At 61.3% G+C, this 10,539-nt stretch overlaps 2 protein-coding genes across 4 annotated transcripts in view; one reads left to right on the forward strand and one right to left on the reverse strand.

The window, feature by feature from the left end:
- Positions 1-7,825, forward strand: part of ATG9B (autophagy related 9B) — a 10,383-nt gene extending 2,558 nt beyond the window's left edge. Inside the window, 14 exon segments of the mRNA XM_028490298.1 lie at positions 363-426; positions 621-783; positions 1,538-1,679; positions 3,811-4,356; positions 4,359-4,481; positions 4,484-4,581; positions 4,745-4,825; positions 4,827-4,884; positions 5,065-5,244; positions 6,065-6,319; positions 6,491-6,624; positions 6,774-6,870; positions 7,450-7,576; positions 7,663-7,825. Of these exon segments, the coding sequence (XP_028346099.1) occupies positions 363-426; positions 621-783; positions 1,538-1,679; positions 3,811-4,356; positions 4,359-4,481; positions 4,484-4,581; positions 4,745-4,825; positions 4,827-4,884; positions 5,065-5,244; positions 6,065-6,319; positions 6,491-6,624; positions 6,774-6,870; positions 7,450-7,576; positions 7,663-7,790 (2,196 nt within the window). The 3' untranslated portion in view covers positions 7,791-7,825.
- Positions 7,826-9,086: 1,261 nt separating this feature from the next.
- Positions 9,087-10,539, reverse strand: part of NOS3 (nitric oxide synthase 3) — an 18,234-nt gene continuing 16,781 nt past the window's right edge. For all 3 annotated transcript variants that reach the window (XM_024128948.3, XM_007126654.4, XM_028489582.2), the window contains 3 exons: positions 9,950-10,098; positions 9,355-9,549; positions 9,087-9,255 (listed from right to left, as the gene is read on the reverse strand). In XM_024128948.3, coding sequence (XP_023984716.1) covers positions 9,094-9,255; positions 9,355-9,549; positions 9,950-10,098 — 506 coding nt within the window. In that variant the 3' untranslated portion in view covers positions 9,087-9,093. The remainder of the gene's footprint in view (positions 9,256-9,354; positions 9,550-9,949; positions 10,099-10,539) is intronic.

Raw genomic sequence — 10,539 nt, forward strand, 5'->3', positions numbered from 1 at the left:
GGTACGCGGGCCTCTCACTGTCGTGGCCTCTCCCGTTGCGGAGCACAGGCTCCGGACGCGCAGGCCCAGCGGCCACGGCTCACGGGCCCAGCCGCCCTGTGGCATGTGGGATCCTCCTGGACCATGTGGGATCTTCCTGGACCGGGGCACAAACCCGTGTCCCCTGCATCGGCAGGCGGACTCCCAGCCACTGCGCCACCAGGGAAGCCCGTCCAAGATATCCTTTTGTGCTCTGCCTGGCAGAAGGGGCACGGGAGGCAGGGAGACAGGGGGGCAGTGGGTTGCGGACTTGGGGGCTGAGGAGTCGGCGTCCTCAGGAAAGTCCCATCATGCTGCAGGCTTAGTTCCTGACGCCCTGCCACATCTACAGCTACCACCAGAGGAGTGGCTTTGCCTGTATCCTGCTGGAGGATGTCTTCCAGCTGGGCTGAGAGGCTTGTCCCGGACCCCGAACTCTTCCCCTTGCTTCCTCAGTAGTGCGTGCTGCTTCTAGCCCTCCAGCGCCTTCCCAGGCACCCCAGGGGCTCAGCAGGATGGGTTAATCCAGGCGGGCCTGGAGGCTGGGGCAGGAGCCCTGGCAGCCCTCAGGCCTCATCACCACTGCACTCCCTCGTGTCCCAGACGATTCAATTTCATCGTCACCTTCACAACCTTCCTTCTTCACCGCGTGGATTACAGCGTTCTCTTTGCCAACCAACCAAAAAACCGAACAAGACCTGGGTCGCTCCACGGCAAAGTGACCTTGTCAGATGCTATCCTACCCTCATCCCAGTGTGCCCAGCGGTGAGTGACAGCTGGTGAGGGAGGTGATGGGGGAGAGCAACCGACTAAAGCCTCCCCTTCTTTTGTTCCTTGGTCTAGATCAGCCATTCTCCAAGTTTTTCGTCTCAGGCCACCTTTAATACACTTAAAATTGATTGAGAACCCAACTCCCAAGAGCTTTTGTTTATGAGAATCCTATCTATATTTACCTTGTTAGAGATTAAAGCTGAGAACAGCTTTAAAACCTAAGAACGGGGCTTCCCTGGTGGCGCGGTGGTTGAGAGTCCGCCTGCCGATGCAGGGGACGCGGGTTCGTGCCCCGGTCCGGGAGGATCCCACGTGCCGCGGAGCGGCTGGGCCCGTGAGCCGTGGCCGCTGAGCCCGCGCGTCCGGAGCCTGTGCTCCGCAACGGGAGAGGCCACAACAGTGAGAGGGCCGCGTACCGCAAAAAAAAAAAACCAAAAAAACAAAACCTAAGAACGTACAAACATACATTGCATCGACCGTGACCGAGATGTCACGTAGCCTCCGGAAAAGGACACTGTATACTCTTGGGAGAAGGGGAATGAAAATGGCAGAAAACCTTAATATTATAGGAAAACTTTTGACTTTGCAGACACTCACAAGGGTCGGGGGACCCCTCGGGCCCACACTTTGAGAACCACTGGTCTGGCTGGGTCCCCTCTCCAGGACCCCCATCGCTCCCCAAGCCTGGTCTCCCTTGCTGTGTATGGGGCCCCTACTTTCTCTCTTCTGTCTGTCCCAGCCGGCACAGGATCCGCTCCAGCCCCCTGCTGGTCTTCCTGCTGATCCTGGCTGCTGCCTTCTGGCTGTTCCAGCTGCTTCGCTCGGTCTGCAAACTCTTCAGCCACTGGGACATCCAGGTGTTTTCCAGGGAGGCCCTGCACATCCCCCCAGTGAGTTGGGTGAGCGTGTCTGTGGAGGGGTGCCATGTCAGGGGGCAGAGGATGGGAAGGAGTAGGGGGCTGTACGGACAGAAGGATCCGCTGGGAAGAGGGCAGAAGGCCTTAGTGATACCTACCCTTGGCCCCGAATAATGTTAGGAAGTGGGGTACCACCCCTTAGAACACAAGGTCCTTACTGTTGTGGAGCTTAGTTGATGTAGATGGTTACGGAAGATGATGTACAGTCACATGCTTGTGGTCCAAACAATGGGTCTTTAGAGGAAGGGCCGTCACCTGACCCTACAGGGCAGGACGAACAGGGGTTGGGCTGGGAAGGATAGGAGGTGGGGAGGCGTTCCAAACCCCGGGCAGGAAGGGGGCAGGGGAAGCAATGAGCATCTTTGGGCAGCAGTAAGGAGACTGACCCACCAGCCTGCAACTGAGTGTTCAGGCCCCGGTCGGTGAGCCCACCCCCCTTTCTGGCCCGTTTGCAGGAAGCTACTTCACCGGCCCCTTCACCGTCCCCGGTCAGCTTTGCTCTTTCCTCCCCATCTTGCTCGTGCTTCTTCTGGCTCTGTACCCAAGTTCCTTTTTTTTTTTTTAATGTTTTTTATTTTTATTATATTTTAAATGTATTTATTTCATTTATTTATATTTGGCCGCGTTGGGTCTTTGTTGCTGTGCGTGGGCTTTCTCTAGTTGCTGCGAGCGGGGGCTACTGGGCTACTCTTGGTTGTGGTGCGCGGGCTTCTCACTACGGTGGCTTCTCTTTGTCGCAGAGCACTGGGCTCTAGGCACGCGGGTTTCAGTAGTTGTGGCACGTGGGCTCAGTAGTTGTGGCCTGCGGGCTCTAGAACGCAGGCTCAGTAGCTGTGGCACACAGGCTTCGTTGCTCCGCGGCATGTGGGATCCTCCCAGACCGGGGCTCGAACCCATGTCCCCTGCGTTGGCAGGCGGATTCTTAACCACTGCGCCACCAGGGCTCAAGGCACACAGGCTTCAGTAGTTGTGGCACGTGGGCTCAGTAGTTGTGGCTCATGGGCTCTAGAGCACAGGCTCAGTAGCTGTGGCACACAGGCTGCGTTGCCCCGCGGCATGTGGGATCCTCCCAGACCGGGGCTCGAACCCATGTCCCCTGCGTTGGCAGGCGGATTCTTAACCACTGCGCCACCAGGGAAGCCCCCAAGTTCTTTCTTTAAGGCACAGTGCAAAGGCTACCTTCAGCAGCCAGCTTTCCTTGTTCATCTCAGAAGTGCAGAGCCTTTTACACAGCCCTCCTGTGCAGCAAAGGGGAGAGGTTCTCGAAAGCCCACCTAGGCACGGAAGCACAAGCCAGACCACAGGAAAGAGTGACGAGGGCTGGGGATGGGGGCGGGGAAGGTCAGGAGCTGGACCACTGCTCCTCCAGGAGATGCCTGCCCCTTCTCTTTCTCCTTCCTTCTTCCCCCTCTTCCTTCCAGGGGAAAGGGAGACCCTGGGATGGACTGGAGAGGCTGGCCTGGAGGGACTTGACTAAGCTGGATGGACTGGGGAGGCTGGGTGAAACTGGGTTAAATGAAGTTTGCAGATGAGCTCCAAGTGACATCTGATAGCCTCCACCCCAGATGGGGACACGGCCATTGTCTTAGGAAGGTTAATCTGATGGAGTGGGGTGGGGCGGGTGTGTGTGTGTGTCTCAAAGCGTGCTGAGGTAAAAGTTTGGGGGCTTCTGGGCCCAGCGGGCTGGTACCCTAGGAACGGGAAAGAGACTGCCTTGTTACCTGAAGCTCTGATGTACCTTGTATGTGTAGGGCTGTGGGCATGGGGGGGCGAGCGGTGGCCAGGAAAACCTGCTCTTAAGGAGCTGAGCTCAGATACATGTAGAGTCTGGTTTATGAGCTGTTCCCGGGAAGCACGTGACTCGGCCTCAGGAGGGACAGGAGCCTGAGGAACACAGTTCAGAAGAGGATGAGGGGAACTAAGAGGTGCCCCTTGGTGGCAAGGCGAAGGGAGGGCGAGGGGGCAGAAAGCGAAAGGTGGCAGCTTTCGTGCCCGAGAGACACTGGGGGAGGACGGCGGGGATGTATCTCTGGTCACGGGGAGTTGGGGCATCGCCGTGGAGAGGAATCCAGGCGGCTGGCGCTCAGGCGTCCCCTCTCCGCAGGACGAGCTCAGCTCGGTGCCCCGGGCAGAGGTGCAGTCCCGCCTCCTGGCGCTGCAGAGGAGCGGGGAGGGGGGGGGCGGGGAGCTGTGCGTGCAGCCGAGGCCGCTGACGGAGCTGGACGTCCACCACCGCATCCTGCGCTACACCAACTACCAGGTGGCGCTGGCCAACAAGGGCCTGCTGCCGGCCCGCTGCGCCGTGCCCTGGGGAGGCAGGGCGGCCTTCCTCAGCCGCGGCCTGGCGCTCAACGGCGATCTGCTCCTCTTCCGCGGGCCCTTCTCGTTCTTCCGCGGCGGCTGGGAGCTGCCCGACGCCTACAGGCGCAGCGACCGGCGGGCCGCCCTGGCCGCGCGCTGGCGGCGCACGGTGCTGCTGCTGGCGGCCGTGGACCTGGCGCTGAGCCCGCTGGTGCTGGCCTGGCAGGTGCTGCACGCCTTCTACAGCCGCGCGGAGCTGCTGCGGCGCGAGCCCGGCGCGCCGGGGACGCGCCGCTGGTCCCGCCTGGCCCGCCTGCAGCTGCGCCACTTCAACGAGCTGCCGCACGAGCCGCGCGCGCGCGCCCGGCCCGCGCCTACTGCCCCGCCGCCGCCTTCCTGCGCGCCGCCGCGGCCCCGCCCCTGCTCGCGCTGCCGGCCCACCCGCTCGTCGTCCTCGGCCGCGCGCTCTTCGCCGCGCGCTGCTCGTGCGCACCGTCTACGACGAGGACGTGCTCTCCGTGGAGCACGTGCTCACCGCCATGACCGCGCTCGGGGTCGTGGCCACCGTGGCCAGGTGCGATGGGGGAGATGTCCGGGGAGGGGGCATCCCTCTGTCCTGGGGCTGGGCCTCCCGCGCATCCCTCCCCCTCCCCCCGCTAGGGGCCCCCCAGCCCTGCGTCGCAGCCGCACGTCCTCTGAACGGCAGGCCCCTTCTCCACCCCCATCCCGCCCTCTAGGTCTTTCATTCCGGGTGAGCAGGGCCAAGGTCGGCCGCCGCAAGTCCTGCTGCCGGCGGCCCTGGCGCACGTGCACTACCTGCCCTGCCGGCAGGACCAGCGCTTGCCGGCAGATGGCGCGGCTGCTGCAATGCCGAGCGGTGAGGGTCACGCCCGTAGCGGGGCTGCGGAGGAGGCTTGGCCGCCCGCGGTGTCTGGGGACAAACGGTCTCAGGGCTGGCCCTCCCGGGCGTCGGGGAAGGACTGGGTTGGAGGCTTCCTGCTTGGCGAGTTTGGTTGCCCTCAGCAACCCCTTCTCAGCCTCACCCCTGCTTCCCCAGGTCTCCCTCACGGAGGAGCTCCTGTCCCCTCTCCTCACCCCGCTGTTTCTGCTCTTCTGGTTTCGCCCCCGCGCCTTGGAGCTTACTGACTTTTTCCGTCACTTCCCTGTAGATGTGGCCGGGGTTGGGGTCGTCTGTTCCTTTGCCCTTATGGATGTGAAGCGCCATGGCCACCCTCAGGTAAGAGCCTGTCCCTGGCTGTGCGGGGCTGTGGTTTGGTAGGAGTTTGCTGGCCTCACTCAAAGCAGAGCTTGAGGCCCAGCCCCCGGGCTCTGTGCAGAGCGTGCTGAAATCTCCTCCCCCACCCTCAGCTTAGAGCCTGTCCCTGGCTGTGCGGGGCTGTGGTTTGGTAGGAGTTTGCTGGCCTCACTCAAAGCAGAGCTGCGTTCCACCCCCAGCTTCATTGCCTGCCACCTGCGACCTCGAGTTAGTCACTTCACTTCCCCTTAGGGCCCTCATTTGTCAAACGAGGACAATGACCAGCCAGTGCTCGGGACTGTTACGAGGATTACGTGAGGTGACGTGTGTAGAGCCCTACCTGAGTTCCCAGCATGTCATAACACCTGTAGATGGGGACGAAGACCACCAGAGAGGCCGAGAAACGTCTTGCTCAGTGGACAGGGCTGGAGTCGGGCCCGCCCTGGTATCCAGTGTGAACAGGTTTGGCAAAACACTGAGGTCACGCCGTATCCTAGTGCTGAGTCTGGACCCAGGTCCAGTTCTGCGGCTGTGTTTTTGGGGGTCTTGAGCTAGTCCCCATTCTTTCCAGTTCACGTGGAAAGAAGGAATGGGGGGCCAGTGTTTCCTGTCCTGCCTACCCCAGGTGGCACCCACTACTGCTGTAAAAGTGGTGTTCGTGGGAGTTCCCCGGTGGCCTAGTGGTTAGGACTTGGCACTCTCACTGCCAGGGCCCAGGTTCCATCCCTGGTAGGGGAACTGGGATCCCGAAAGCCACATGGCACGGCCAAAAAAAGAAAAGTGCTGTTGGCGACACCTGAAGGACTTTCGTTGTCCTCATTGGCTCTCAGTGGGACAGACAGAGGCCTCACTGTCTGAGCGGGCTGAGGACGGGAAGACTGAGCTCTCATTGATGAGGTTCTCCCTGGTTCATCCACAACGGTGCCCCCCAGGCCACAGCTCCAAGTTCCTGGGGCACCTTCGAGGCCGGGTGCAAGAAGATGCGGCCGCCTGGGGCGCCAGCTCGGTTCGCAGCCCCCCCAGCCCTGGGATCCTCAGCAACCCTTCCTCCCCTCTGGTGAGTCGAAGCCTGCCTGCCCTGCTGCCCTCACCCACCCCCGGCCTCTCCCCACCTCTGCCTCACCTCTGGTATTAACCCACTCACTAGCGCAGCCTGCTCTCCTGCCTTCCTTAGACCTCCGCCTCCCCTCCTGTCCTCTCTTCTGACCCTCTCTTCTCTTGCGCCCAGCCGGTGGCCTTCCCGGACAACCTCTCGGTGCAGCCCCTCGTGCCCCCCCAGGACCTGAGCCCCATAGTCCCCTGCCCAGCTGCAGCCACGGCCAGCCTCCTGGCCTCCATTTCCCGAATGACCCAGGACTCAAGGTGAGGGGTGGGGGCCTGAGACGCAGGGAGCAGGGCTGGTGGGGCTGATCCTCTAGGAGAAGGATGCAGGGACATGGGCGGGGGTGATCAGGAAGGGGAGGTGAAGCCCGGCCATGTCTTTTTTTCATCCACTGTGCCCTCTGTTCTAGCTGTGTGACCCCAGGAGGCACTGGGGGCCAGAAGCTGGCCCAGCTCCCAGAGCCTGTGTCTGCTGAGCTGAGTCTCCACGCCATTTACCTGCACCAGGTGAGTAGAGGGGTGCCAGAAAGAGAAATGCGGGGAGAAAGCAGCTGAACGAAATGGAGAGTGTGGAGGGGCTGGAGTGTAAGGAATTACCCAAGAGGAAAGAACACAGTTCAGAAGAGGGTGAGGGGAACTAAGAGGTGCCCCTTGTTGGTGACAAGGCGAAGGGAGGGCGAGGGGGCCGAAAGGTTAAGAAAGGCGGCAGCTTTCGTGCCCGAGGGACACTGGGCGGGGACTCGAGGACACGTGGGTGTTCCACACTCCTCTCCTGTAATCCTCTTAATGGCCCCGCCCACTGGCTAGTCATTGTCCTCGTTTGACAAATGGGGGCGCTAAGGCTAGGGGAAGTGAAGTGACAAGCTCGAGGTCGCAGGTGGCAAGCAGTAGAGCTGGGGGTGGAACGCAGCTCTGCTTTGAGTGAGGCCAGCAAACTCCTACCAAACCACAGCCCCGCACAGCCAGGGACAGGCTCTAAGCTGAGGGTGGGGGAGGAGATTTCAGCACGCTCTGCACAGAGCCCGGGGGCTGGGCCTCAGGCTGCAGGGCCGGAGGGAGCCCCTCATTCTTCTCCTTTCCATTTAGCTCCATCGGCGGCAGCAGCAGCAGGAACCGTGGGGCGAGGCTTCAGCCTCCTCCCTGTCCAGGCCCTGGTCCAGCCCGCCGCAGACACTCTCGCCGGATGAGGAGAAGCCATCCTGGTCCAGTGATGGTGAGGTGGTCAGGGTGTGCGGGGGGCAGACCCCGGGTGAACCGCGGGTATCATAGCACTGCCCAGCTGATGGCTTTTCTCACCAGGCTCCAGTCCTGCTTCCAGCCCCAGACAGCAGTGGAGAACCCAGAGGACCCAGGATCTGTTCCCTGGAGGGTTTCAGGAGCCCCCAGACACCCAGAAGGAGCCTGGCCAGGCCACTAGCACTGCCTGAGAGGGCTGCTCACGGCCAGTCTAACTGGGGTAGGGGCGGGGCAATGAGTAGGACACTGGGTGGAGTCAGACTCGGAGGGACGGGAACAGTGGTGGGAATTTGGGGTGATGGGGATGGTCATCTCTGGAACCTAAACCCCTGGACTGCTTGTCAAGAGTTTTTCCTCCCCCGGGTTCCCTGGCTTCTTCTCCAGCCACAGGAGATTGGACGAGGTAGAGTGGAAGGGCACGCCGAGCCCTCTTTAAAGATCCCCATGGATGCTTTAGCTGGGCAGAACTTCGGAGTCAATGAAGAACTCGCCCCAGAGAAGAGAGAAAGGGTAGGAGAGGAGATGCCCAAGGCATCGGGAAACATGTCTTAGAGACAGTCCTCACATGGAGGGGCTAAGAGACGACCATCTGTCCTGGAGTGGTCGCCTGGGAAGAAGTGCCCAAGTGACCTCAAGTTGGAGGGCAGAGCCAGGATGGAGGCCAAGCTACACTTAAGGGAGCCATGAGGGACTGGACCTGAAAGGCAGTAGGTTCTTTAGACACATCTGGACTTTAGGTTCCCATGGGGCTTGTGGAAGGGCATGGGGCCTGTGTGGAAGGACGAGAGAGGCCTGATGTTTTTGGAGTTCACGTTGGTGTGACATCTGAGGAGGTGGGTCTGGCCCCTCATCCTGTCTGAAACAAGCAGTAAAGTCTGCGCATGGCTGGGCTGCACATCTTTGTGACCTTAGTCCTGGAATCCCCACGCCTGCCAGCTGACGACTGCACCTGCCTCTCAGTCCAGATCAGGGAGCAACACAGAAGAGCTGCCCGTGATTGGCTGGAAACCACCACTGTTCTCCAGCACTCCCTGTCAAAGAATTACCACCTCCACACTGTCTGCTCAAGTTCAAAGACAAAGCTTGTCATTCATTCTGTAACTGTAATTGACAGCACTGGGTTAGGCATCTTAGTAGCTCATAACTTTTGATCTGGTCTCTTATGGTGAATCTTCAGTAATAAATATTTGAATGATTTAGAGATCAGGCTTCAAAATAAAATACTTCCAAGAGAGGTGAGGGGAATCTAAAATTCACCTAAATAACACAAAAGGGCTCTGGAATACCACTGCTGGGAGACGGCCTTCCAGATTTACTCAGACCTAGGGCAGGGAAACAGACCTAGACAGAGAAAGACATATTCCCCGGAATCGGGCCAGTCTCTGCAGACTCCGGACAGAGGTGGGACGGCACCTCGGGAGGGGAGGGAGAGGTGGCTGGTTCCGGTCTGACGGCCCCTCTCTCCGCGAACTGAAGCGGAAAGCAAGAGGGCTCTCAGGGGCCAGGGGTGTCTGGGCCGGGCGGGTCGAACGCCCAGGGCACTGCGCCCCGCATATGCCGCTCCTGCAAGGAAAAGCTCTGGGTGCGTATGCGGCTTGTCACCTCCTGGGTGCGCAGCGTGAGCCCGAAAATGTCCTCGTGATAGCGTTGCTGATCCTGGTGGGGAGGGGGGGCGGGAAAGAGAGCGGGAGATCAAAACCCAAGTCGGAGCTGCCAGCGGGAGTGGGTGCGGCCCCCGGCCCCGCCCCTCCGCACCCGCAGCACGCCGATGACGTCGCCGGCCTCATCCAGCTCCATGTCGCCCTCTGTCGCCAAGATGCGCTGCACCGTCTGCAGGACGCTGGTTGCCATGGTGACATCGCCGCAGACAAACATGTGGCCCCGCTCGAGGCACAGCACGCGGTGCACCTCAGCAGCCAGCTCCGTCCGCAGGACGTCCTGCACGTAGGTCTGAGGGGAGGCGGGGTCAGGGGCAGACCCTGGCGGGGCCCCAGGCAGGGAAGGGCAGGCCCCGGGGGGAGCGGGTAGGGTGGGTCCTGGGTGCGGGAAAGATATCCAGCGCACCTGGTGGGGGCCTTGGTGCGCTGGGGTGGGGTCTCAAGGGACGGAGCCAAGTAAGGGGCGGGGCATGGGTGAGGGTGGGTGGGACCCAAAGGGGCCTTGGCCCGAGGGTGGGGCCTCGTGGGGGCGGGCGTCTGAGCGCCACTGGGAGGGAGCTGAGGGGTCGAGCGGAGGGTGCGCACTGCAGGGGGCGGGGCCGGCCTGGGCCTAGGCGCGCCGCTGGAGGGCGCGTCGGTTCTTCCCCTGTCCCTCGCCTCGGGTTTCTCCTGCCCCCCTCAGGGTCCCGCACCTTAGGGCTGTCGGGTTCCCGGGAGAAGGCGGTGAGGACGCGGCCAAACACGCCGCGCTGCTGGGCATCCTGCACCTCCTCGCGGTAGAGGTGGTCGAGCTGGGAGCACCGGCAGCCGAACACCAAGGTCATGGGGGCGGGCTGCAGCCCTGCAAGCGTCACTGCGGCTTGGGAGAGCCCCCAGCCCCCTCCTGGGGACACAGCCCTGGTGACACCTCCCTCTGGCTACCGTCACCCAGGCTGAGGGGCCCACCCTTTCAGGCAGAAACAACCACTCAGCTGTTTGGCCTCTAGGAGAGTCGGGATGCTTTCACAGAGATCTTGCCTGATGCTGATCTACAGAGAAGCGGAAGGTCACCGGAGGTGGTGACTTCCCTCTGGTGGCATGGCCAGTAGTGACGCTGTGCTACGCCTGGGGCTTCTGACTCCATGCCCTTTGTACCGTCCAACGCTGCAGTCTGAGACTGGCCCCTTCCCTGCGCTAAGCCCATATTCTCCCACACCTTCAGTTCCTGCGCTCTACACCTTCCTCTTAGTCACAAGCTCCCTTCTTTTTTTTTTTTTTTTTTTTTTTTTTTTGTGGTATGCGC

Source organism: Physeter macrocephalus, chromosome 5 (assembly GCF_002837175.3).
Source record: "Physeter macrocephalus isolate SW-GA chromosome 5, ASM283717v5, whole genome shotgun sequence".
Lineage (NCBI taxonomy): Eukaryota > Metazoa > Chordata > Mammalia > Artiodactyla > Physeteridae > Physeter > Physeter macrocephalus.